This window comes from Strix uralensis, chromosome 3 (genome assembly GCF_047716275.1).
Source record: "Strix uralensis isolate ZFMK-TIS-50842 chromosome 3, bStrUra1, whole genome shotgun sequence".
In the NCBI taxonomy this organism is placed as follows: domain Eukaryota; kingdom Metazoa; phylum Chordata; class Aves; order Strigiformes; family Strigidae; genus Strix; species Strix uralensis.
Window position 1 is genome coordinate 111461980 of NC_133974.1, and position 27857 is coordinate 111489836.

The 27857-nt window shown below is 41.0% G+C and overlaps 1 protein-coding gene and 4 non-coding genes across 8 annotated transcripts; all 5 read right to left on the bottom strand.

Annotated features, from left to right (window-relative positions):
- Nucleotides 1-980: 980 nt before the first annotated feature.
- WDR43 (WD repeat domain 43) lies at nucleotides 981-27757 on the bottom strand. 4 transcript variants are annotated; one of them, XM_074863926.1, is made up of 20 exons: nucleotides 27509-27633; nucleotides 26979-27000; nucleotides 26645-26836; nucleotides 22793-22927; nucleotides 20211-20332; nucleotides 14397-14517; nucleotides 13097-13236; nucleotides 12495-12597; nucleotides 11345-11409; nucleotides 10800-10971; nucleotides 10228-10314; nucleotides 8299-8430; nucleotides 7704-7841; nucleotides 6778-6864; nucleotides 5351-5382; nucleotides 4444-4507; nucleotides 3436-3549; nucleotides 2923-2992; nucleotides 2239-2294; nucleotides 981-2143 (listed from the first exon to the last, which is right to left on the bottom strand). In XM_074863926.1, exons 3-20 carry the CDS (start codon nucleotides 26726-26728, stop codon nucleotides 2024-2026), a joined length of 1842 nt encoding a protein of 613 aa, XP_074720027.1. In that variant the 5' UTR covers nucleotides 26729-26836; nucleotides 26979-27000; nucleotides 27509-27633; the 3' UTR covers nucleotides 981-2023. The 4 variants fall into 4 exon arrangements, with proteins under 4 accessions (XP_074720027.1, XP_074720029.1, XP_074720026.1 ...); XM_074863928.1 differs by lacking the exons at nucleotides 26979-27000; nucleotides 27509-27633 and adding an exon at nucleotides 25435-25561 and having other exon boundaries at nucleotides 26645-26691; XM_074863925.1 differs by lacking the exons at nucleotides 26645-26836; nucleotides 26979-27000 and having other exon boundaries at nucleotides 27509-27757.
- Nucleotides 9404-9482, bottom strand: LOC141941956 (small nucleolar RNA SNORD53/SNORD92). The gene has a single exon (XR_012628492.1). It is a non-coding gene; the product is annotated as a small nucleolar RNA SNORD53/SNORD92 (small nucleolar RNA).
- LOC141941959 (small nucleolar RNA SNORD53/SNORD92) lies at nucleotides 12904-12987 on the bottom strand. Its single transcript, XR_012628495.1, has one exon. It is a non-coding gene; the product is annotated as a small nucleolar RNA SNORD53/SNORD92 (small nucleolar RNA).
- On the bottom strand, nucleotides 14166-14249 carry LOC141941958 (small nucleolar RNA SNORD53/SNORD92). Its single transcript, XR_012628494.1, has one exon. It is a non-coding gene; the product is annotated as a small nucleolar RNA SNORD53/SNORD92 (small nucleolar RNA).
- LOC141941957 (small nucleolar RNA SNORD53/SNORD92) lies at nucleotides 19712-19789 on the bottom strand. The gene has a single exon (XR_012628493.1). It is a non-coding gene; the product is annotated as a small nucleolar RNA SNORD53/SNORD92 (small nucleolar RNA).
- Nucleotides 27758-27857: the final 100 nt, after the last annotated feature.

Here is a 27857-nt window from a genome sequence, read left to right on the forward strand (position 1 = left end):
CCAGCGTAGGACACCAGAACTCATACCTCTGCTACCAGTTTGTCGTCCGATATTGAAACAGATTTGCAGAATCTCTGTCGGTGAGACAGAAGAATGAACAAAACATTCCTGAAATGCCCCTCCTCTTCCTGCTGCCAGTTTCTCCCACAGCTCCACTCCTGCAAGAGGTTTGTGGTTGCACCGAAAGGATGGACACATGTACTGCCCACCTTACAGGTGCAATGGGGAGCGGTGGCAAGTTTCCAGTGCCACACTCCCCATACCCAAGAAGTGCCAACAAGATACTCAGCCTGCTCTTTGACCCCAACCCAGGGCTCCTGCCTCAACTTCTGGAAAGGCAGAGACACAGATACAGGTAGGACCTTGCACAACCAAAACACGGCTACTTCTGGTGTTACTCCACACCCCAAAAGCTCAGCAGACCAGCACTCACCTGAGATGCAACAGACCTTCATTCACGTCCCTCTTTTGCCTGATTTGAAGCCTGTCTGCCAGTAGTAACATCAGTACTGCTTAAAAACTTACACAGTTCAGCCTAAGCTGCTGGCCTGTGAGTAGAGAGTGCACAAGTCTTGGCATTCATTTTCACAGCATCTCAGAAAAGAAATAAAAGCCCAGCTTTACAAATTATTAAGAAATTAATTTACTGTCGGTTAAAACCCTCCAAAGACTGGAAGCCTCCAACTGCTGCCCTTCCACCTCCAGCTCTCCAAAGACAGAACACGTCTCTTCCAGCTTTGCCAACGACAATCCCCTACGCCTCCAGACAACGCTGCAATCCCCAAACAGTGGACAAACCGACAGACCCGACTGAAACGTAGGGAGCTAAGACATCACTAACAATAGATGCTTTGCATAACACCAACATTTAGGTTCATTTCCTCCTCCACTAGAAATCTGCTTTTCACAAACAGCATTTCATCCTTAATTTAATCCATTTAATCCTAAAGTCTCGCTCAACAAACACCACAGGACAGATATTTGGTAAAGGAGATGTATATTTATTCACTTTACAAAGAGGGTGGTATTTAGTTGCAACAGCTCCATTTATAGACAAATATATTATTGTACATTATAGTGGTGAATGGCTCAAACCTTTACCTTGTTTTGCTCTTAAAAATGTTTTGCACCACTTCAGCTTCCATTAGCTGAGCAAATAGCTGTCCTTGTTCTGCCACTGAGAGATTAAAAATCCATAATAAAGGTATAGCTGTGCGCTATGTATTCACAAGCATTCACCTTCTCATTTCCCTGTGTTACTCCCCTCTGCACACCCAGTCCAACACAGTCTATCCTCTGGGTTAGCATTAAACTTATATACAGCCTCCATTAAAACAAAATTAGGAGCCAGTGATAGTTCTAATGTCCTTTTGAAGCACAAGAAAAGTCATTGATTTGTACATATAAAAGTCTTGAGTTCAAATTTGTTAAAAAAAGAAAAAGCCATTTTTAAGTCAGGTTGGCATTTAGATATTGCCAAGGCATGGCTAAACCGATGGAGGGTGGGGGGAGAGGGGGGAGGAATTTCAGTAGAGAATTTAAATATTACAAAAATATCTTTTTTTTTCTTTTTCTGTTGTGTTTTTTTTTTACAAATGCAGCAGGATGCCCACTTGCTATTGCTAACTGAAGCATGGAAAGAAGGTATAGACCAGTTGTCTTTGATCCTTGAATATTTGAAACAAATTCAATGTAAAGCTGAACCAAGTTTACCACACAAACAGCGGTGGCAGATTTATTTCACTTGAGATACAAATGCATGTCCACATGACAGGCATAATCTGACCATGAGGTGGAAGAAATGTTTCTATAAGTAAGCGCAGGGAAATAGGGCGAGAGAAGGCTGGCATGGTTAAACATTCTGGATTCCGAAATGCACAGTGCCCCACATGTGCCTCTGCACACAGGCTGCGCGTGAGTCTGCACTTCCTATATGCAAATATGGCATCTTTCAGCAAGATGATCCAGAATTAGAGTTTGGTGGCCCACTTGTTTGAACTGTTAAAATTATTCTTTCGTGCTGCTATTCTTCTTCACTTTCATTTTCTGGTTCCAAATCAGAATCACCATTGATTTCCTTTTCAACAGTCATTTCTTGTTCATCAGATTGCTCCTCTTTTTCCTCATCTTCATCCCAGTTTTCCTGAGGAAAAAATAAACAGGAATATTTGAACCTTTGACAGTCACACAATTTCTGTTACAAGCAGGAGGGAGAAGATCTGATCCAACTCCACTTACATCAGAGTCTTTATCTGCAATCATCTCATCATCTGAGCCTTCCTCCTCTGAGGATTCTGCAAAGAGAAAACAATCCCTCAGTCTGAAGAACAGACTTTAAAATGTCATTGTGCAAACAGTGCCCAACCTCACATGTTGCTAACTCTCCAAGCTGTGCTACTTCAATTCCAAAGCTAATTCTACCTGAAGATTAGGTTGATCAACATGAATTAGGAACAAGTCACTTCCGTTAACGATTATACAGTACAAAGTTGCAGTAGGAAAAAAGGCCAAACTGGAAGTGTACACGCATACACACAGACATCCACTACCTTGATGTCCTGCTGACTCAAAAGTGGCTTGACTGTATCCACCTGAGAAAGAGAGCAGCTAACGCTAGAAATTCGAGGTTGCCAATTAAGCTAAGCAGCATCCTGAACTTCCAATTAACTGATTCCTTAATTTGTGAAGCAGGGATGGGAGGGAATGACAAGAAATAAAAGGAGGGGAAGGAAGGAATGAACAACCAACTACGAGATGCATGCATCATTAACGACTGACTTTCCTGCCATTGACTTCCCACAGAAACTCTCTATCTGGGGACTGTACACTAATGGACAAGGACAGAAGCATGATGAACAGCCATCATGTATCAGATGTCACGTGAATTCAGGAGCTGAGCTACACCTAGCATACAACACTTACCATCCTCATATACCAGCTTCGCAGTCTGATTAACCTCAGTTGCATCCTGAACTGTTTCTGATGCTGCAACCTGAATAGAATTTGCAGATTAGCCTTAGATGCAACCATATAGTCCAACCTTAAAAGTCAACAAAACTCATAACGATGTACATGAAGCCTCCATCAAGTCTAACACACGTTAATTCATTTACGGTAGTAGTTTAACAGCCAAACAAGTATGAAGGACAAAGTAAAATTTTAGAGGCATCTGTTCTGAAGTGGCCCGGTACCTCCTATTTATTCCCCTTTAAGCCTCTATGGGTTAGTAGACACATTTGGCAGGAAAAAATGTCTAACACTTCCAGTGAGCATGGACTAACTAGATAGTCAATCAAGTGTGCTGCTTTAAGCGTTATCAGCGTAGCTGTACAGCAGCTGTATTAAGCTCCCAATGACAGGTTCCATCAGATTTGATCACAAGAGGAGGTTAAGTCTGCAAACGACACTTCTTCATGTTATTTAGTTGGAACTCACCTGGGTGACAAGAATGAAGAGTCTTCCGTGCAGACGGGAAAGCTTTTGCAAAGTTTTTACTCTGCTCTCCATTAACTGATATAGCATTCCCAGCTGAGGAATAAGGTCTGGCAACTTGAGAGAAGAGAGGGATGAAGAAAAAACGAAGCTGTTGACCAACACATCACAGACTGCTACTTTTAAATTTTTTAAACTACCTTTGTACACTTGGGGCAAGCAATCCTTGCTCACATTATTCTAGACAGAAGGGAGAGCTGAGGGCTCACAGAAACCACCTGCAGCTTGATGAGTTAATATTTAGCCATGTTCAGAAACATAATCTACTTTCAAAACATGGCAATTCTTATACTACTTTTCCTTTCCATAGTCACTGCTGTAAGCAGGTGTCGCAGCACTATTTGGAAAGTTGTGTAAATGGGAACTGAATATATACCAGTGTACGAACGCAGCATCAGCAAGTTCTGACGTACAGCTATCCTCTAATGGGAGAAAGGACTAACAGTGCCAGAATGACTTTTTTGTAACTGAGCAAGAGAGTTTTATCCATCACTTGTAAGGCAAGGCTGGACTTCAATCCAGAAGCTAGGATATTACTTACTACCCTGCCAACTTTGGCACACCTTTACCCTATAAATCTAGCCATGCCCAAGATAGCCTCAAGATGAGCACTACAACAGCAAGACAAATTTAGTTCTGTAAGATTTAGCGACACAGGCTAGATTACTCTTTGACAGTAATTTTGTTCCCTAACTCTCACAGGTATGACATAACTTATCTTGGTTTGACTTTGGGCTGACTATAATTATGTCATGAATGACTAAGACAAACAATTTATAACCGATGTGCAGCAATTCAGCAAAAGTGGCATAAGTATAGCCCTGTACATTGATTTGGGCACTGCCATATGTGGAAAGCAGAAGACAGATTCCTGAAGGAAGAATATACATATATTTAATCATTCAAAACTTGTTTTACTTATGTGCATTAGCACTAATGCAGAATACTTACTGTGGAAAGGTAGGATGCATGTAGAGTAAAAACAGACTTCAGCCATCGAACCATTAGTGAGGCACTGGGAAAGAAAAACAAATTATATCAAAGAGATAATGGCTGAGAAACACCTATTTAACATTCTAGATGCTAAACAGTTCTATAGGAAGTGCTTCTCTTTCATTATATAAAAAGACAAATGCAGATGGAAATAAAACAGTTTGGCTATCCAGATGAGATACCTATTTAAGTTATAGTTGTAATGTATGTTAGGAAAAGAATAGACATTTAATTGAGACATTAAACTAGACATGTTCAGGGGTCTGTGTTTCTGACATCTTTTATGTGAAGTTTCAATGAATAAAAGATCAAAGCATGCTACTTTTTTCTCTGCCTACAATGAGGGAATTTTTATTTTTAAAAAAGTAAAATAAAAAGCAACAACAAAAAACTCACCACCATTAAGGACAGCTAGTCTCAGCAAAGCTATCCTTATAGCAATGTAACAAGATGGGGGGTATGGGGGGAGGAAGAGCTGGTTTTGTTATTAAACACACCACCAGGAGATGTCTAAATATATTTGATAATTAAACTGCATAAGCTATACATCTGAAAGTTATTTTATTTTACATATGCATCAGGTTCGCAGTGTTGATATTCTGGGATGTCAGATACATTCCCAGGGTTATATGCTTATTTCAGGTATCCTTTTCCCTTTTTAATTTCACTTCAGCCATCCTGACAAAGCACTGCCTTAATAAAAGTTCCTCTTTGCACCCACAATCAGGTGAGAATTTTTACCTCAAGGTGCTGCAGTTTAATTACAGGTACTATGGAAATTAAACACATAGGTGGAGGGAGGGACCATTAAACATACTCTAGAGAAGTTTCAAAAAAATGATACTGTAGTTGAGCTGTCTCTTACCTGTATGGGTTGCCCTGCAATCTCTTTGTAAGCTAAAAGGACAAAAATAGCCAGCAATAAGTAAGAAACACATAATGAGTTTAAAAAAACCAACATTACATGCATGTGACAGCTCCAATGTTGGGGCATTTGAAGTTTGCTAGGATTAACCATTGCCAGGCTCCAGAATACTGCATTGCCTACTCTACCATCCTATACACAGGCTGCTAACTTGCGATAGCTGAGTTTCATAATTACAATAAAACTGGAACTCTTAACAAGCAATATATATCCAGTGAAACTTAAAGTGGCAGGAATACATAGATGGAAATCCCTTTATGTATATATATCTGTGTATCTGCTTAGTAGAGCAGCTGTTACAACATGGACAACTTGGGGAAACAAGTGAAGGTAATTATCAGGTAAAGGCTATTTCACAGAACCAATCTCAAACTCTGGAGAAGACAGTTACATGATGATCTGTCCATCCACTGAGATCATATAGTCAAACACTTGCACTTAGATTCTCTGACAAAGGTCCTAGAGAAGAAATGCTGCACCCCAGTAACGTAAGTCTAAGGAGGTGTCACGACACTTGCTTAAAGGAAGTCTGAACATTCAAAACCAGGCCATCTGCATAATTCAGTTAAGATTAGTACCACAAGTAAAAATTAAATCTTACTTGTGGCCAGCACATTAAAATCAAGAGAAATCTAACCATTAATTTATGTTATAGAATGTCAGTCACATAACAAGAGCAACTAATCGATGTTCAGTTTAAACAAAGTAACGTCTAGATATGCTAGTTATTAAAATATTTCTGTCTAAATAAAGATTTTATTTAGTATCACTGAATAAGCACTTCAGCAGCCATATCCCTTTTAAAATTATTACTAAGTGATGTCACAAAGCTTAAAGATAGCAACTGGGCTTCTGAGCTATCCTCAAAAGAGGACGGAAATTGCCCCTCAATTTCTGAGTGCTGTCTCAACTCACTGCTGTAAGTACGCATTGTATTTTTCTTTCTCTCACATGCCTATCTAGCATATTTATGTTCATATAACTTGCTCTGGCTAGCACTGCTATTTTCATGTTTCAAATTATATCCATTTTAAAGTTTAGTTTAAAGGATGTAATGGTAATTGTTTCCCATGGACTAAACAAGTTTTAGCTTAACCACTTCCTTTTCTTTTTCTCACATAATCATTTAAAATAACATTACATGATCTAATGCTCTTCCTAGCTTTGACAGTGGCACTTTGTCCTTTGGTTAAGCTTCAGAGAAGATAAGAGCATTTCAGATATAAATTAAGAACTATTTCTGTTCTGCAAAACTACCAAACCAATTTCAATGGTAAAAATAAAGAGACATATCCTGGATTTTCCCCAGCTAGAACACAAACCAAATGTGGCTTGTATGACAGTACAAGAAATGCAGTCTCTCCTACCTCATGCAGCAGTGGAATGACAGCATGTATAGGCATTCTGGCTACTGTGTTCTTTATTACACTTTCCTTTCTTGTGTTAAGCACTCTCTGTTAAAATGAAAAAATATATCAGTTTTAACATGTGTACAAGCAATAAGTACAATCAAAAATTCCTGGTTTTAAATCTCTACTCCATTTAAATTTCTACTCCATTACCTTTGTATGCTGAGGATAACAAGTTATAAGATTTACTGTGAAAAGGAGTTCCGCTTTTCAATTCAACTACAATTAACAAAATAAGACACCTTATTAACCCACCTAAAACAATCTAGCATTGCCTCTATCTGGTCCACCCACCCCATGTTAGAAATGAAGCATCACGGCACATTAAAATTTCCCTTGCTATTTTCTGTGCTTGACTTCTATAAATAAATTCCTTTCACCAGCACATGTGACAATTTCTATTCAGCATCAAGTTCTTAAGATTTTTATTTCCCTGCCCCTGAACTATTATTTCCTCCTAGTCCAAGTGCAACTGTAAGCTTTGAGTGAAACTGTTGTCATCAATGCATTTTTCAAACAGTATCTACTTGGAAACCATGCATTCAGGAGACTAAGCACAGATTATGCTCCAGCTCAAGCTAAAGGGAAGATGGCTGCATTAGTAACATCGCTTGTAAAACATCTGAACTGTGACATAACAAATGTATCATAAACAGAAGTGTCTCAAACTTCATGCACTGACTCAGAAAGCAAAGTAGATAACAACAAAAAAGTAACACCGCTACTATCATTAATAATACCACTGCCTTGAGCAGCAAATCAGCAAAAAGCAGCAGGAAGAAACAACAGGTTCTTGACTGTTCAGCCTCCCCAGCTTTCAGGAAGGTTCCCCCCAAGTCCCAGTGAATAGATTCAACAGCATACAATGATCTTGTAACACTTACATTTAAGATTTCCGCATCGTTGCTTTCCAAGCCCTGAACCAAAAGTACCGCGAAGCTATCTGTTTGTGGAAGGCCACCTGGAGTTTTTACTTTGCCCACATCAATATCCAATGCCTCTAGGCGCTCTTCAATGCTTTCCTGCAGATGGTAAACAAGGGCAGTGCTGTTTCAGTGCAGATGCTCAGAAATGTCAGCTGAAAGCAAAGTACCTAACCTACAGCATTCCCTGATTCCACTGGAAAATAACACAAATTTTGCATATTCTTTTAAATGTACCAACAGAGAATAGCCTGAGAAAAGAAGAGAAGATGAAGTTCTGAGTGAAAAGCAGTAATATACCTTAGCACAGAGACACAGACACAAGCGTGTGACAAAGCTCTGCAGGAACATGGCAAAACTACGGGCAAGGCACACAGGGCTTGAACGAGGGAAAGGTTTTGAGCCGAGGGAAGTCTCTTTCATACTAAAAGATGGTTATCATTAACCTTGTTTCCACACCAAACAAAGCAAGTTCAAATTCACCTAAAGAAGTTATAACGATGATTTATGATTCTAGTGTATCCATTATTGCTGTATTTAAAAGAAAAAACTTTACCGTTGTTTCTCCCGGTTTCCTCTTGTTTTTCTTTCTCTCCTTTCCCGAGGATGGAGTTTTGACAGCTGTACTATGTCCTGGAATGCCAGGCACTAGAACTTTGGTGTCTGAGTTCACAACAGGCGTCTTTACCTAGTAGACAGAGATAACCACATCTGCATGAATTGCTAATATTTTCTTCCAATTTAAAATACCGATTTTATTCCGAGACTATCATATACATGGTAAAACCAGCCTGCCACAACCCATTTTCTTGACATAGATATTAGGAAAATCCTACATTTTTAAGAGCCATGAATAACCTCAAGCAACAGTCAGCTAGTTTTCATAATTAACTAAAGCAATGATCTCTTTGGAATCACCTGTGAATTATTCTTCTTACAAGCTTCTTCCATAACACTCATCAAACTAAGTGTTTGTATCCAACAACAAATATTTGGATGTTTACTAGCAACAGATACCACGTGTACTAACAGTCAGGCCCATAAACCACATGCAGATTAATTCAGCTTCCACTGGAGGAGCAGAACTGATCACGAACAGCAGCTCAATGTAACAGTAAAAGGTAGTTACTATTCACTTCAGTCCCACCGATTTTCTTTTAGGGATTGCTCAAATGCAGAACTCAGTAGACTGAATTGACTGAAGACCATGACTGTGATGACACAGAGCAACCTTAGGTTATACCAAGCAAGCTGTGGCATCCATCTTCAACGAACCCAAAGGAGATTGAATTTTAAAGGAAATATATTTAATAACCAAGGGCTCTCCTGACCCACAGAGGATGTAAGGGAGTATGTCACTTCCAGAACATCAAGAATGCTAACTGCTACTTCCAGAACTTCTTTAACCACAGTGTTTCTGTGCAGGGCCTTTCTTTGAAGTACCTGCCCAAAATTCTGTACTTGTGGAAGCCCTGCTGGGTGCCCAATGAAGTGATACAAATATAATCTACTACATTAAGCAACGCAACTTCCATATGCTGTGTGTAAAAGTAAAAAAATTTGATTTTGTAACTCAAGAATTTTACTGTAGAACAGCAGTTGTGTTAAAATACTACCCCCTTTCCTCACCACACTAATCACTGACCTTCTCCCCACAAGGCATGCTCAGACAGCCAAGAGAAATGTGTCTTCACTGGAATTCAGCAAAAAGCGAAACCAAGATAGGTATCATCACTGCATGCCAGGGAGTTCCTACACCTCTCACCACATTTCAGCTCTGCTACGTGCCAGCTCCAGGACTGAGGAATCAACACAAAACCCCATCTGGCTGACGGAGCACCAGATCCAGTAGGTAACTTGAGGGTTAGAAAAACAGCGCCAGCTTCACTGATAGCGCAAGCATTTCAAATCTTCAAGGCCTTGAATATGCACACTGATTAAGAACTTCACAGCCTGTCTCTAAACACCCAGGGGATCCTGCATGAGAGAAAACGGTTGCAACTGGCCTCAGTGGACACTGTTGCCATCACATTCTCTGTGAGTAGGAACACCTGAAGGCCACCTCGAGAAAGAGCCAAAAGGACATGCCCTTTTTATTTAGACTCTAAAACAAAGCCATCCCAACTTCACCGCAAATCATCAGGGTCAAAGAGGCTGTGCAAACTGACAGACTCTAGGGGAAGGACTGATCTCAAGCAGAAAAGAAGCCATCAGCCAGTCCTGTCTATCAAGTAGACCTGCTGAGAACAGGACTTGCTATGAGCTACAGGAGGGTAACTGTGTGCGAGAAGATACTAGGACACACAGCAGCTCTGAAGCACACTCTACTACACCCGTCCAAGTGCTATGGACATCTGTAGCTCTGAGCTGCTCTGAGCAGGTCCGTCCAGAAATCCAACCTCATTTTAAAAGAGAGCAGTGAATTCTACCATTTCCAAAGCAAAACAAGAGGAGCAACAAAAATCATGTTTCACGCAAAGCTCACCTTTGTTAGAGCAACGTCTGTTTTAAGTGACAAGGCTTTCTGGATGTCCCTTATCAAACACACATGGGATTCAGTGGTGTTCAAAGACTAGAAGGACAGGAACAAAACCAGTTAATATATTTGAGATTCACCCCCGTGATTCATTATACTACTGAAAGATGAGAACAAATTCCAGAGGTATAAAGTAGAATGAACTTTTTTTACACTCTAGAACAGCAGCTGCTTTGCACATCTGCATTCTGTTACCAGATCTCTATGCTCTCCAAAGAAGCTTGCAAACTGAAACAGTATTAAAACTAGTTTCAGTGGCCTAACTCAGTTAACAGGTAAAATGGTAAGAAACAGCCAGCAATAATGTCAAGTTGTATTTTAATTGAAAGAATGAAAGAATACAAATCATCTTTCAAAACAGCTCAGGAGCAACAGGCATAGCTCCCAGAAAAGGGGAAAGGAATAAACTTTGAAATTGTTATACAATTTCAAAAAAGTAAAAAAAAAAAAATCCCTTGAACTGAGAGCAGTATGCAGTCCTTATTACAAAATCCAAAACCTCTCCAGTAAGTTTTACATACCACTTTCTCTATAATGGGCTGTAAGGTGTTTCCATACACAAGCAGCAGAGACTGTCTGTCTGTGCAAAATGCAGCTGCTACAATAGGGACTGGTTTTGGTGTGGAATCCTCATCATTTCCAGGCGTTGCTATCTGGATAGTACAGTTTGATGTTAAGGGCTTTTTGCAATAACTGAAAAAAAAAAAGGAATTAAAAAATTCCAAGAGGTTTAGCTCAAAACACTTCAGTACCCTGCACATCTAAGCACCTTTCATTAGCAGGTCCTCAGCAAACTCAGCCAGTTTACACCTTTTACAGATGGCTAAGATGAAGTACAGACACACAAAATCCTGGCTAAAGCAACACTTAACACCAAAGTGCAGCACAGCCCCAACAAGTAAGTTCTCCATACATGTGCTCAGTAACCCAAGACAAAAAAACAGCTGGAACCTGGTTTGTGAAGAGATACAAGAGATTAAAGGCAGCAGCATGACAAGACTGAACTTTGCCTTACAGGAATCCCAGACCTTTCCCAAGGACACCCTCAAGATGAATACTAACTTACCCATTTAAGATATGTTCAAATAAATGCAACTGCCCATCTCTGCACACAACCGCTAACTTCACAGGCTGAAAGAAGGCACAGTAAAAGATTTTAATTAGATTAAAGGACAAACCTCCCATAAGTACAGGACATCAAGAGACAGCTGCATGGCTATGGTTTGACTTTTTTCAGTAACTAAACACTTTAAAGACATAACTAAATCCATAAGGAAGACCAAAGACACTAACATCTCAGGAACATTTAGTACAATTATTAGGAGACAAAAAGATAACTCATAACTTACTGTATCACTACTGATACATCCAAATATGAATAGTTTGCACAGTAGACATAAGTCACCATAAGCAGCAAAGTTCAAAAAAATATGGTACCAAACATGTCTAGAAGCACAGGTGACAGGCAATGACATTGTAAATACACTTAGAGGAAAGAAACTGAGATGAGTACACTCTGAGTAATTAAACGACAGGTGTACATTACAGAATACGCTTATCTCAAATACAAGCAGTATGAGGGCACAACTGGAAACATTAGAAACTACAGCATGAAATACTGGTTTTAGAAAAGGCATCTAGGCAACAGGAAAAAATGTTTTAAATAATTACTGCAACAGGTCGTGAACATGTTTCACACTTAGACATGTGAAGACAACTACTCTGAAAGACTTGTACTTGCTGAAATTGAGAGACGTGGGGAATGCACACTGCTACTTTAACTCATTAAAGGCTAGTTAACTGAAAATGCAGTTATGCTGCCAAAGCCACCTGAGATCAGAAAAAACAGGACCATACCCAAATGGGATTTTTAGAAAGAAATTTTTTGTAGTTTTTGCTGCCAAGTTCTAACAACCATTTTGATCGCTAATTTGTTCTAAATAGGAAACAACTGACATTTCTGCCATCACAAGCAAGATTTCTGAAGAAAACACTGAATTTGCACTTAGCAGCTTTGAAAATGAGTGTTTCAAACTATCAGCTTTATAAATGCACCTGTAATAAATATCCTTACACCATGAATTGGCATTCAGATCTCATCTCTGCATCACAGAACCTGAATACAGAGCAAGCTTCTTTCTTTACACCCTTAAAAGGAAACTGATGTGACAACTGAAAATTGTTCAACATATTTGGTTACAAACTATTGCTCCTACCTCTTCTTTGACTTCTGATACAGTCAGGTCAATAAAAGTTGGTTCATCTGTTACTGTGAATGACATCACGGCATTCTTTTCTTTCCTATCTGATCTGACCTGCCTGGAAGACACAAACAGTACACATTATTTACCATAGCACAAACGGTACCCTCTGCACCTGAAAAGCATTATAAAGCCTAGAAATCACCAGCGACTGTGGTAGTATCTACCCCACCCAAAAATACTCATGCTGTAATTCCAGCTTTCAGCTTAGAAAGTGTTCTTACATTCCAAGTGCAAAGTAACTCCCAAGTGAAATTTAGCAAGAAAACTTAGCATAAACCTTACAGTAAGTACAAAGAACAAGGAAGTCTATGACACAGTATGTTCCTGGCATACACTAGCGATTCAAATGGCAACTGGAAGCATGCTCAGACACAGCCAAGGAAATTCACATCTTCATTCAACAATCAGTGAGACGAAAACACCATTTAAGAGATCATCACTGCATTTTTCCAGAGTGCCCCTTTGGCTTAATCACAGAGTTCAGAACATACTTGTTGAGTCTATCTTCAATGATGATCATAATCAAAGTTATAAATTATGAAAAGCTTACATACCATACACTCAGTAATCGGTCATGTATAGCTCCAGACAAGAAATAAAGCCCTGTAATTCCATCAAAGGCCTTATTTTCATTCATAGGTTTCACTGTGGTAAACATTAGTGATGACACTGATGTAGCATGGCCTGTGAAATTCTAAGAGGAAAAAAAAAAAGAATCTTTCAGTGATTGCCATAAGCAGTCATATGGCAAAAATTAAAACGTTAGTTAACAAGGAACATTAGGAAAGATTCAATGTTACTAAGTTAACAAAAACATTTCAGTGATTTTTTTACTAGTGATCAGCCTCCTTGCATTTCTGCATTTCAAGGAAACTTTTTCTGACCTCCAGATATTTACCAGAATTTTAAGTTAAATGGGGAACCAAAGGCAAATTCACTGAGATTCACTCCATGCAAAAGAAATCACATCTACCTGTACTGTCAGAAAGCCCTTTTTCCATCCCCCCCAATTTTACACTTCAACTTTTATGTGAAACTAGATTCATAGTTTCCTTCTCAACTATAAGATGAATGCACAGGTCTGCTGACACACTAAGGCTGTTCAACCCGCCGCCACAAAAAAAAAAATTGGTTCCTCAGTCTACAATCATCAATACTGGTTTTGGCAGATATACATGGTAGTTGCCATGTGCCAGCAAGCCCACAGTAACAGCGCACGTGTACAAACTCATCTGATAGCAAGTGCAGGAGATTCAGAGCCTAGCTGCAACCTATCTGCTAGCAAAAGAAACACGGCTGCATTCACGGAACAGCTAGAACATGGTAATTTGCTCATGTCTGAGCCCTGCTCAGGGAACAAGAAGGAGGTTGTTCCTGTGCCTTCCAACTGTTTCAACAGAAAAATTGATAAGGCCACAAGTTATATGAAGTTTAGCAAAGAAACCTGAAGGCTTCACGGAGGGACTCATGTTAAAAGTCAGGGAGCTCAGGCAAAAACCCATGCCAGCAGTAACTAATACTGTGGTGAACAGAGTTCTCCTGCTAGAAGGATATCAGAAACAGACCCAGTGAAAAAGCACAGCATCCATCGTTCTGCTACAGGCTTGAGAAAGTGCTGGTAGCATGCTCAGACACAGCCAAGGAATTTAACGTCCTCATTCAACTCTCAGCAAGTTGAAACCACAGTTGAGGGTATCATCACAGCAACAGCTTCCAGCAATCCCCAAACTGCTAACTGTCTCCTCACACCCAGAGAAATTTTCAGATCTCCTATCAGGAAACACTAGATAGGTTACGTCACCAATGAAGGAGGATTTTTTTTTTTTTTGCATCCAGTTTAACAAAGTTACTTACTCTGTAGACTTCTTTGGTCTCCAGGTCCCACAGCTTTATAGTTCTACCAGCTGACAGCAGCATTTTCCCATCTGGACTGATGCACAGAGAGGTAACACTGCTATTGTCGCCTTTCCACTTGCTAGAATTTGGATGAAGGGGTTTTGTACAAAGGGAGAAAGGTGGAGAAATAGAAAAAACAATATTCATTAGCATAATCTCAAAATGCACATCAACTATGTTGGAAAATTTATGGCAAAAATTATTGAAAAAAAATAATTTAAGTAGTCAAAGATGAGGTCAAAGTTATTCTGTTTCTGCTCCCCTCCTTCAAATTGGTTTACACAGAAATACAGCAACTCAAAATTATGTAAAGCGATTTAATATAGAACTGCTGACATTTTTTAATATTTACCTATTCTGTTCTGAATTCCTCTCTCAAAGTTCTCCACACTCAAAACAGGGTAAGAGGAGCCATAGCGTTTTAAGACTTCTCTTTGCATCATAAACCAGAAAGCTTACACCAATCCATTCAGAAAGGCCTTCTCAACACTAAAATTCGGTTTCAAAGTCCCTTCAGTTCCTGGCCCTGCTCCCAAGTCTGTCAGTGGCACTGACAATAATAAACTTTGCCTTAAAGGTTTATGGTTCAAAGTACTATTTAAGATAAAAATAGAAAAGAAAGGTGCTGTCATGAAAAGCTTGCATCTGCTTTGCAGGAGTGTGAGTACTACACGTTTCTTGCAGGACAAAATTGCAAGGAAAGCGTTAACACAAACCCTTTACAGTTATGAAGCAGCCTGCAACCCATCACATTCTGATTTCTCATGTCCAAGCAGAACCTCTCCTGTCTTCCAAAGCAGAGCTCTTTTACTGTATCACTTTTGATTAGATTTCATACAAGCTGAAAGCTTTACTGCCTACAGACTTGACAAACAACATCCCACCTTATGGAGAGCATGACAAGATTTTGTATTCTCTTCCAAAGAAAAGGTCAGGACTAAGAATTTCAAACCATTTCATAATGTAAACCCAGGAAGGTATTTTTAAATGTACTAAAAAGACTAGTCTAAACTAGACTGCAGAAAATACAACAAAAATCCGTTAGTTTTTACTTCAGATACTCTTCATATAATTTTACAGGAAAGCATTTTAAATAGGATATCATGAAATGATTAGCTGCATAAGGAGAGGTACAGAATGCCTCTGAGTATTCAGAGTATTTAAGACATGAAAAAGCTACAACCAGAGAAACAAGAGGTCATCCAGAAAGTTTCAGACTACTTCCCTCTAACACCTTGTCTTGCCTCTTCAGAAACTCTCTCTTCCCCAACAGCTTGTCCCTCTGCCAGAGGTTTCAGTGTGCTGCACAGACCTCCTGAAGTGGTTCTATGGACTACTTCTACAGTAATTAAGAAAGTCAAGTCTAAGGCCGTGTGGTTTCAACTCCCTATCTAGCAGTCCATACCTCTGTAGGAAGATGTCTAGAAACCTGCAAATCAAAAGAAGTTGAATACCACTTCCCTACCCCAGTAGCAACCATCCTGAATTCTCTGTGGGACACTTAAGGATCATTTCCAGGTCCTGACAAGTGTTGAAGAGTGCAGGCACTCTCACATGTACACTGGGCTGGAGCAATTATTTTGAATAATTTGTTCCTTCTAGTCTCATCAATTTAGGTAAAATTTTAGAGAATTGTTTTCTTCTAATCCTTCCAATGTCATTGACCATACAACTCATCACCGGAGAAAAATTTCATTTAAAAAGCATTACATTATATTGCTGGTGTACTTTTAATGTATACATTCCAGGAATGATTTTTTGCTGCCATCTTTAAAATTAAAGAATACAATGCCTCTTATTACCTTTTATAACCACCCCCAAAAAAGTGACAGTATGGGACATGGGCAGAGGGAAACACCCCAGATGAAGCATGACAGGAAAAATCCTCACATTTCCTAAGAAAGCAGTATGACTGAGACCCATCTCAAGTATCTGTACAGGAACACACATGCTGTGGGATACAAACAGGGTGAATTAGATGTCCATGGGCAGCTCCAGAGCTCTGATCTCACTGGCATCACAGAAAAACAGTGGGATAGCTTGCAAGACAGGAGTGCTGCAATAAATGGACCTTTAGGGAGGCACTTCAGCAAGGACATGCCAGGAAGACAAAAAGAAGAGAGGTTTCTCGACGCAAAAGGGTACCATGAATGCATGGAGCTTTCCTCTGAAACGGGCAAAGGGCCAGCAGAGAACTTACAGGTATGTATGAGAAGAGACCAACAAGGGTGATGTGGTGGGCATCTGCCACAGATTGTCCGATTCAAAAAGAAATAGATAATTCTTTATAATCCCACGCCCTGGTTCTTCCAAGGGGCTTTAACCACCCCAGCAACTGCTGGAAGGGCAGCACAGGAGGGCACAAGCAGTCCCAGAGATTGCTGGCAAGTGCTGAAGACCTTTTCTTGATGCAAGTGATTTATAACCATACTATGAAAGGTGCTTTACTGGATCAGCTACTCAAAAGAAGAAGAAAAGAAAAAAAAAAGGAAGAACTGGTCAAGAATGTGATGGTTGATGACAACCTCCAGCTATAGCAACCACAAGACAATAATTTGAGACTCTAAGAAAAATAAGCAATACAAACAGCAGAATTACAACCCTGAACTTCAAAAGAACTTCTCTGCAACTTATGCAGAGAACTGACTGGCAGGATCCCACTGGAGGCTACCCTAAAGGGGTCTTCTAGCATAACCTCCTCAAAGCAAAAGAACTGTTCATTCCAAAGAGCAGAAAAATCACCAGCTATTGCATAAAGCTGGCTTAGCCAAGTGGGTAACTCCTGACTCAACTCAAAAACACAAAAAAGAAGTATAGAGAAGGTGACAGTGGAGATAGGAATATAAAAAAATTGTCCAGGCATGCAGGGAAAGAATTAGCCAAAGCTTAGCTGGTGTTCAAACCAGCAGGCAATATGAAGGCCAACAAAAGGACACCTACATACAGCACATCAGCAGCAGTAAGATGATGACTGAGGAAAGCGTGGGCCTGCTGCTGAATGGTGTAGGGACCCATTCAGTACACAGAAAAGGCCAAAGCACTGAAGAGCAAAGTCTCTCAAGGCTCCCATGTTCCTGAACCTAGTGCCAGAGTCAGAGGGAGCGAAGCACTCCCCATAGTAAAGGGAGATCAGATTAGGGATCACAACAGCAAGTTCAACACATGCAACTCCTTAAAACTGAATGGGCTGCATCCAGAACTGCTAGGGCCAGTGCTATTACAAGTTCATGCTATCATTTTGAGGGGCCATGTAGCTGTCCTGGTTTCAGATGTGACTGAATTAATTTTCTTCCTAGTAGCTGGTACAGTGCTGTGGTTTGGATTTAGTGTGAGAATAATGTTGGTAACACATTGATGTTTTAGTTATTGCTAGATAGTGATTATCCTAAGTCAAGGATTTTTCAGTTTCCCATGCTCTGCCAACAAGCAGGTGCACAAGAAGCTGGGAGGGAGCATGGCCAGGACAGCTGATCCGAACTAGCCACAGGGATATTCCATACCATTGAATGTCATGCTCAGTATATAAACTGGGGGGAACCAGACAGGAGGGTCAGATCACTGCTCGGGCATCGGTCAGCAGGTGGTGAGCAACTGCGTTGTGCATCACTTGCCTTTTCTTGGGTTTTATTTCTCTCTCTTTTATTATATTCCTTCTCATTACATTTTTTTTATTATTATTATATTTTATTTTATTTAGTTATTAAACCGTTCTTGTCTCAACCCATGAGTTTCACTTTTTTTCCGATTCTTCTCCCCATCCCGCTGGGAGGGGGTAGAGGGGGCGTGAGTGAGCGGCTGTGTGGTACTTAGTTGCTGGCTGGGGTTAAACCATGACAGTAGCTCAGGAGAAATTTCTGACGACTTGACAAGAAAAAAGAAAGAGATAAAATACATCCACAAGAAAGAGAATCCAGGAAACAACAGGGATGGTTATATAACAAATCTACCTGGAAGCCATTTCCAGGCACACAAAGGTCAAAAAAGTGACTGGGAACATCCAACATAGATTTACAAATGGCAGATCATGCCTAACAACCCAACTGCCTTTGTAATGAGACAACTGTCTTGGTGGATGAGAGGAGAGCCACATATGCCATTTAACTTGACTTTAGCAACACTTCTGACAACATCTCACATAGTATCCTTGCAGCCAAATGGGAGATATAGACTGAATGGGTGGACTCTAAGGAGGGATAAGATCTGGCTGCATCACTGAGTTCAAACAGTTGTGATCACTGGTATAGAGTCCAGCTGCTGGCCAGTTACTGGTGTCACCCCCTAAGGACATCCCAATACTCTTTAATATCCCCAGTAATTGCCCAGGTCTTCATTAATGACGTCAAAACGGGATAGAATGCACACATAACAAGTTCACATTCAACACCAAATTAGTGAGAGCAGTTGATATGCTGGGGGGCACGGCTACTACTCAGGGGCATCTCAGCGGGCTTGAGAAACAGGCTGTCAGAATCTCAAATGAAAATGTAAAGTCCTGCACGTGGGATGGAAAAAATCCCAGTACAGGCTGAGGACAAATGGCTAGAAAGTAGCTTTGCAGAAAAGAAGCTTGCTGTCCTCATAGTCAAGTTGAACATGAGTAAGCAGTGAGTCCTTGCGGCAATGAGGTCAACTGCATACTGATTTGCATTAACTAAAGTGTAGTCAGCGGGTTGAGGAAAGTGATTCCTCTCCTCTGCGCAACACTTTGAAACTGCATCTGAGCACTATGTCCAGTATGGTACAGTACAAGAAAGTCACTGACATAGTGGAGCAAATCCAGTGGAGGGCCACGAAGGCAGCTGAGAGACTAGAGCACGTAATGTAAGAGAAAGGTGAGGGAACTGGGTGTGTTTAATCCTAAGAAAAAAAGGCTAAAGGAGATTTTATGGTCATCTTCTGCTACTTTACGTCAGGGTCTCAACTTAATACAACCCAAGGATGCATCTCTTTTCTAGGAAAATCAAAGAGGCTATTGACAACAGGCTGTCTGCAGCGCTCACACCATCTTCAACAAAACCAACAGAGCTGTAGTAATAACAACACAACAGCGGGAAATGTTACAGAAAAGAAACAACAGCATAACAGAATGGTCAAGGTGCCATCACACACTAGGCTTTTACTGAAGTAAGATAACCAGGATCATTAATAGAAATCTTGGTTTCTTCTTTAAAGTTTTAACTTTATTCCAAAAGAAAGTAAACGCCTACACCCAACACCTTGTTACTCTGCACTACTCTCATTTTGCTCAACAGTACTTTAAAAACAGTAGCAGCTTGCTCAGACAGCCAAGTGGAACTGTCCCCACTGCACATCAGTAGTGAGCGAAACCAAGTGGGTTATCATCATAGCAAGGCTCTCTGAGCAAAGTTGGGTGTGCATGTAACAGAATTCATTAGGATGAGGTGTTCCAGTATCTGCTCCCCCATATTTCCAAGGATATTTTCTAGAATTTAGGTTTTCCAACGCCCCGAAAGTGACTATGTCCCACTAGAAGTTAGCATGGAGGGACCCATATCCCTCTCAGCATATTACTTGTTTCATCTAGTCTTTATAATACAGGAAGAAACCCAACTATGAGAATTACTACTTTGTCCCTTAATAAAACCACTTCCAATCTCAGAAAAAATAATAGTCAACAGTGAATTTTGTACAGTGGATGTGAAGCCTGGATAGCAGAGTGCAGCATTTCCAACAGGGCCTCACTAAAACCTGTGAGGGAAATACACAAAAGCAAGTGCGAACAAATTCAACCAAAAAAACGTCATCACTTACCACTTTACTTTGCAGGTCTGTGTGTTCCATTCCACGATGTGTTTGTCCTCTGAACAGCTATACAAGCAGCAGTTGTCTTGATGCCATCTCACACAGTTTACTCTATTGTCATGACCACCATCCTACAAAAGGTAAAAAGAGGGTCAACTCATTAATAAATTAAGAAGTCTTGACTACTGAGTCTTGCTCACACCAATGTGAACAAGCTGCTCTTTTGAGAACTAAATTCAAATCACTGGCATCTTGAAAAGAGAGTGTGGTTTTAAAAATCAATATACATATACAGTTACATAAGTTAAAGATATTTCATATTTTGATATGTACACATATTTGAATCAATTCCTGTTCTACCATTTCAGTTAACAAAAAAATTGTCCTGCCCACTATTTTTATACACATAGCCAAACAAGGTCATCTGACAGTATGAAATTTGCTCAAAGGAAAGGCTAGCACAGAGGCCTTGCTGACAGTCATCTAAGCACCTGCTTGCTTAAGTACATTCAGAAATGAGCAGCCTCCCCTTTGTACCCAGCATTCAAGAGCAAGCTGCAAGAAGACCTGGATAGGCTGGAGAAGTGGGCTAACAAGAGCCTTATGAAGTTCAACAAGTGCAAGTGTTAAGGTCTTGCACGTGGGAAAACATAATCCAGGAGTGCAGCACAGGCTGGGATCTACCTGGCTGGGGAACAGCTCTGTGGAAAGGGACCGGGGGGTCCTGGTGGACAACAAGCTCAGTATGAGTGATCAGTGTGCTGCAGCAGCAATGAAAGCCAACAGGATGCTGGGCTGCATCAACAAGGGCAGCACCAGCAGAGATAAGGAAGTCATTATCACACTCTACTTGGGCCTGATAGGCCACACCTGGAATACTGTGTCCAGTTTGGTCCCCGCTATACAAAAAAGCTGTGGACAGGCTGGAGAGGATCCAGAGAAGGGCCACAAAGTTGATCAAAGGCCTGGGAAGCCTGTCATATGAGGAAAGGCTGAGAGAATTGGGTTTGTTCAGCCTTGGGAGGAGAAGGCTTAGGGGGGACTTTATCACCATGTTCCGGTATTTAAAGAGTGGCTACAAAGAAGATGGAGACCCCATTCTACAAGGAGTCGCATGGAAAAGATGAGGGGTAATGGCTACAAGTTACTCCTGGGGAGATTCTGATTGGTCACTAAAGGAAAATTTTTCACAATGAGAACAATCAGCCACTGGAATGATCTCCCCAGGGTGGTGGATTCCCCAACACCAGACACTTTTAAGATTCAGCTGGACAGGGTGTGGGGCCATCTTGTCTAAACAGTGCTTTTGCCAGAAAGGTTGAACCAGATGATCCTTAAGGTCCTTCCAACCTGGTATTTTATGATTCTATGATCATGAGATCAGAAGACCCTATAAAGGGGTAACATTCACCTCTCTTAACAACCAAAACCTCTGCAGCTTAAATATACCCTTTAATCATTTAGGAACATATTTCCCCAAGTTTATAAAATTCCACTATTTGAATTGGCACCAGTCAGCTCAGACTACTCCCAAAAGTGTCACTGAAAATCAGCTTTAAGCAAGACAAAATACATCACAGCAGGACATTCTGTTCAATAAGGACAGCTAAAAGTGACAGCTCTTGTTCTAGCAGGAATAATCTTTTAATTCAACCTTTATGTAAAAAACAAAGTAGTCACCAAATAACATCTGCTATCCTGCTCCTACAGCAGAGCAGCCTGTGTTTTCAAAACAAGTGAAACTGTAAATTTTAACGTGAAACTCTTATTTTCAGTTTTCAGCATAAATACAGCTTTTCCATAAAACAGAGTTGATAAGTGTTAGCTAGTATCACCTGCATGTATCATGAGTTTAAGAAGTCACTGCTTTCTCTAAATTCACGTACCTCTACCACCTTACATAGAACTAACAGTTTAGAAGCAAAAGTATGCCCAAGTATCTCAAAGTATTGCACAGAGTCATTCATACAGATTTATTTTGGTTGTTACGTAATCCAAGACTAAAACCAAGGTATTTGGGAGTAACAGAGAAGTTATCAATGAGAGACAAAACAAAAATCATCATATCTCATTGGAGAAAGATCATGTGCTGAGAGAGCTCAAAAGCTTCCACAAGGGAGATAAGTTTACAGAAGAGTCCATCAACACGACACCTTCCCATGAAACGATGAGTACTTCAGTCCTGCCCTCCTCTCCCACAACACTGTGCAGGAACAGAGGGTATGACACTCCCACTGTCATACATGTTAACTCTCCAGTTAACATGGTGTTAACTCTCCAGTCAGGCATTTCATCATTACTGTTATTTTTAATGCAAAAGAACAAATCCATGCACAATGTTAAGATATTGCAATAACTCTGAAACCAAGATTTCTCAACGTGTACATACTGCCAACAATAGACAAAACACTACCTGAAGATTCCCAAGCACCTGAATTACTGCACTTCTATCCATACATGCAACTATTCAGAAAAAAAAAAAAAATCTGAATTAGGTTAGTTTATTCCATTTTTGAGGAGCAGAAAGAACAGCATAAACTGACTGAAACCATCAGTATTTGGTAGCATGTGATGAAGAGTGTATTACTTACTAGCTTGCTCTGTAATTCTCCTTTTACTGTGCTGTACAACAGAATGCTGCCAACTGCTGTACCAATAGCCAGAATATCTAACTGCTTGTCCACATCTGCAACTTCTGACTTCCGTTTTTTCCTCTGGGGCCCATCCTGCAAAATTGAAAAAGAGAAAACATGAAACAGATTAGTCCTACCAGCTAATCTCATCATTAAAGCAGAGGGGAAAAAAACGTCCGTAAGTTTGAGACCCAGTCAGCCAGCACAAACTCTGCTAAGACACAAAATGAAGACACTGATGTGCACAGCAACCTACAGACTCATCTGGTACCTCCATGTACAAGGTAAGAATGTTGCTATGAGTCAGATGGAAACATCTGGTGGAGGCCCTTTCCCTAGCCTAGCAACCACATGCATGAAGGAAAAAAACACATTGAAGTTTTTCACAGAGTTTATGTCCCAGAGGCAGAGGTAAAGAATAACACTATCAGAATATTTCACCCACAAAATGGAAACACTTGATCAAGAACGATCACTTTACTTTTCCTCAAAAGCTATTCAGAAGAATCTTGCAAATATTAAGTACTCATAACACCTCTTAAAAGGAAAGTACTACCCCACTCTGCAGAGAGAAGCAATGAGGACTTGAAGCTAAGTGCTGTGCCCAAGTCCTGTCGTCAGTACCAGAGGTCCTCCTATGAACAGGCAATTCTTACATCTTCACTCTCTTACTTTGCAAGTGCTATCAACCACTTCAGGTAGGGATTTCACTTCATCTCTCAAACAAAAACAGGTGAATGCAGCACATCACTGGGAAGGGGAGAGGGAATAAAACTGGCTCCTGAGCATGTGAAACTAAAATAGAGGGCAGAAGCAGCCACTTAATTTATTCTCACTGGGTTAATCCCACATAACTAATCACACACACAAAAGAAAAGAAAAACTGTTCAAGGACTTCTACAGAAAAAATATCATCCCTAATGCTACTGATTATTTTTTAATCGCACTTTGGTACAATTTGTTACAGCAAAGCATTCTCCCAACTTAAAAAAAAAAAAAAATTATACAGAAGCTTCCTCTACACAACAGATATATTTGCACTGATGAGCAGCCAGAAGAAGCCAAAGGAGACTGATAAAATAATGTGAGCAACCAGCTCTGTGCAAGCTCCATGTGGTGTAGCTAATCTGTCATACAACAGACATCACACAACAAGCATAAATAATTTTTACTCAGGTCCAGAGATATAATGACAATCCAGATTTGGGAGTTTTTACCACAGCTAAGATTTAAATGTATAACAGCACAAGGTAAGTACTTTCACTCTTTGAAGCAGGACTTTTTTTTCCTCTGTACTGAACACAGACAACTTCTGCAAGGAAAAGTGTTTTGGTTTAGGCCAATAAATACCAAAATGCTATATAGACACTTTTACATCAAAAAGCAGGCTCTTGAGGAAAGAGATTACATTGGGTTTTTTGCAAGCATTTGTTTAGGCTTCATCTTCCCTGGAAAAGTGTTCATAAAATATTATGAAAACACAGGTGCTGAGAAACCATCACAGTCTCAAAGCACAACCTAGTAAATCAACCAGGTTTTAAGATAATATATGAGAAAACACTCAACTAGTTAAATTTTTGGCAGCAATGCCAACTAAGCCATCTTCTCAGACGCTGTCTGACATGCATCTCCAATGGCTACATGGCCCTTGTCTTTGCAAGTGCAGTTTAGATGTTTTCTGGTACTTTTTGATCTCTTTACGCAGTTTTACTAACTTCCCCACACACCCCCACTGCAAAGCAAGACCACATTTAAGAACAATTTTATTCTCGTCCCTTGCAGAAATCTTTTAACTAAAATTTGTTCACCCTTCACTTCAGTCTGTTATGGCCAGTATCCCTTGGAATAACCCAAAGGTACAACAAAATTCCCACTAAAATCCACAGTTACTTTCAGTGTGAAGAAGAAAGCTAGAGGCAGTGAAGGTTTTTCCAATTATTTTTTTCACATGTATTTCTTTACTGACCATCCCTTTATCAGCATTATCAGTGGGGCATTTTGTCAGAAATTTTTGCATGAAAGAAATACCAGTGGAAAATTCAGACACCTATTAATGTTGGAGGTGATTTGAAAACACACTTCAAGAACTAAAAAAAAAAAAGTTAAAAAATAATCCAACATCTCTACCCTGCATTAGATTAGTACACAGACTGCCAACTGCAGTAGAGATCCATGTGGGATTCACTTGTGAATCAGGGTCTTATATTTAAGAGCACCCTGTTTTCATTGATAGGAGAGTTGAACTATACCAAGTATCAGTTTCCTTTTGGGTTTTTTTCAGATTTATGGAAACTCAAGTTTATTTAGAAATCCATCAACTTTGCCTAAAAAAGCACAGTGTTCTAATTAGTAGAGGTAGTTAAAAGAAGTTATTTGAAAAAGGACTGTGCACATATTTTTCCATAATGTTCTTACTTGAGCAGGTCAGCCACTGAGACTTTTTTAAAAAAAATCTCTGCTGCTCACGCATGAAGTAAAGCACTTAAAACACTGATGGGGGTGAAGCCTAAAGAGTCTTGAGAGTTGAAGATGACAGAGTAGTTGCAGCTTATTAAGAAGAAAGTGGAAGAAGGTATTTTGAAAGTTGGTGGTCCACATACTCTTGCACAAGGCATCACTTCACGGAGCAGGAGATGGTGAACACCGCAAGCAGGAAGCACTGACGCTATGAAGCGCGTGTGCAGGGAACATCCCAGTAAGCCATCACTGCATCAGCAATTCCAGGGCCTGCAGTTCAAAACTTAGTTTCTAATACTCCCCTATAACACATGGCCTTCATTAACAGGGCAGCAGTTCAAAACATACTTAGTTTAGGTGTAACTTGGCCAAACACCATTTACAGATATCTACTGGCACAGTTTTACTCCTGAACACCAGATACTAGTACTACCTAGACAGATGTCAACTCTCCAGGAACATAAAAAAAAGACTAAACAACGTCAGAAAAACCATATTCAATAAAATATATTTGACAGAACAATCACAGCTTTAGTTCTTCAGACTAAGGACAAACCAATGAATTATAAAAGTTTATGGCATAATTATTCCAAGAAATGGTGTGCTTTCCAGCTCCACTTGAAAAAGTACCAACTTTCAAGCAGTGGACAGCATTCAAACTACCGGAATAATTAGAAAGCATTGAGAGGTAGCCAAATGCTGTCTGATTAAGTCTATTTTTCATATGACCCTAAACCAAGTTAAATAGGAGCATCTGTGGGTTTTCGGGGTGGGTCTCTAGAAAAGGCTTAGTTTTTAAAAGCCACTCAGAAACTCCTGTGCTTGACTTGCTGCACCACAGCAGCACACTATGTTAGCTTAAGTTTTATTTCACACAGGATAGATTAATGCCATTTTCACATGACAATTTCAGTTTATTTAAGAATGGAGAAGAACCTACACAGCCCTGCAATTAATGCATGTATCTTTTTTTTTTTTTTTTTCAAAGTTATATGACAAATGAACAGGTTATGGCCAATCTAAAACTAACCCTTTCTGTCGCATTCTTTAAATGTTCTGGGAGTTTCCAAAGTTTAAGGACTAAGCTGCTCAAATGAGAAAAATGAGACAATATCATCTTCCTTTGGATTCGTAATCTGTGTGTTAAGCATTCTGAAATACTTCTTACAGTAGTTCAAATACACTACATTGTTGATATATCAAAACACACTTTAAAAAGCCCTCCCTCCTTCTTATGATAAACGGGGTGGATTTCACCTACTTCATCCAAGGGATACATTTTTTCTCAGGAAATGGTATGTTCTAGCTAAAAAAAAATAAGATTACTTCAACATAAAGAGGATGAAAAGGTACCTTACTGTATATACTCCAGATATTTTCAGGTCGAGTGTTCACCTGAGGTGAAGTTAAATTAAACAAATTCAAGGTGGAGAACATCCGAGCCCTCTGATGCGTGCTCTGAATAAAGTTACTGAATACCTTCTCGCAGGATTCCTGAGCTCGGGAAGGCGCGTCACTGACAGCGTAGCAGCTTGCATGGAAATACTGCCAAGAGTAAGGAAGTGTGGAGAGATACTGCCTTTACTGGGATGTGAACTGGACGTAAGCTAAGAGGACGCACAGCAGCCGACCTGCTCTGTAGCATCACCTCTTCGATTAAGGTGAGATGTGCCGTGAAGTAACATACCTTGCTCCTTCAAGGAAGGCTTCTTCCACGCAAGTTATACGAAAGACAAATGATTTTACACAGTCAGTGCTTCTGTTGACAGACCCTTTTTCTTGTTTAAAAAGAAATAAAAAAGCTTCTAGTGCTGCTTCCCCCACCAACACGTGAAATTTGCCTTGTGAAGAGCAATCCTGCGATGCTCCTCTGAGAGCAGGTTCCCCTCACGCCCCACCACCCCGGGGGACGCCACGCGTGGACATGCCCCAAGCACCGCGGGAGCAGGGGTCGGTGACTGAACCCCGCGGAGCTCCGCACCTCCCCACGGGACCATCATCCCATTCCCCGCACCAGGACTCCCACGTCTCCGCTTCCCGGCCCGCCCGGCCACGCCGACCCCCGCCACATGGCGCCGGGAGGGCGGGGTGAAGCCGAGCGGGCCGCGGCCACGCGTCGAGGCTGCTCGGGGCGCCGCCGTCCCCATCCCACCCCTTCCTTTTCGCCGGTGCCCCCCGTCCCGCCCTCCGCTCCCTTCCCTCACACGCTGCCCGTACCTTGCTGGGGGGCGGGCGTCCCCCCGGCGGGGCCCAGGCCAGGCAGGTACAGGCAGCGCTGAGGTGGGCGGAGGGCACGTACTCGTGCTGCAAGCGGCTGCTCGCCGTCTCCCACACCCGCAGACGCCCATCCGCACCGGAGATGGCGAAGAAACGGCGCTCGCGGGGGGAGAAAGCGCAGAGGGCCCGCGCCGCTCCCGCCGCCTCCCCGCCACACGCTGCCGCCGCCATGGCGCTCCTTGCCCGGCCCCTCACGCGCCGGCGCATGCACCGGCCGCGTGCTCGCCCCGCGCGCCTGCGCCGCGCGCCCCGATGACGCCATCCCAGCGTCATCGGGCGCGCGGCGCAG

Coding starts and splice junctions, on each gene's coding strand:
- WDR43 (XM_074863925.1), bottom strand. CDS start 27,739: ATGGCGGCGGCAGCGTGTGGCGGGGAGGCGGCGGGAGCGGCGCGGGCC. Junction 14,518..20,210: donor CAGACCTGCAAAGTAAAGTG/GTAAGTGATGAC, acceptor TCCAAATTCTAG/CAAGTGGAAAGGCGACAATA. Junction 8,431..10,227: donor CAGACGTTGCTCTAACAAAG/GTGAGCTTTGCG, acceptor TCTGTCTACTAG/GTAAAGACGCCTGTTGTGAA.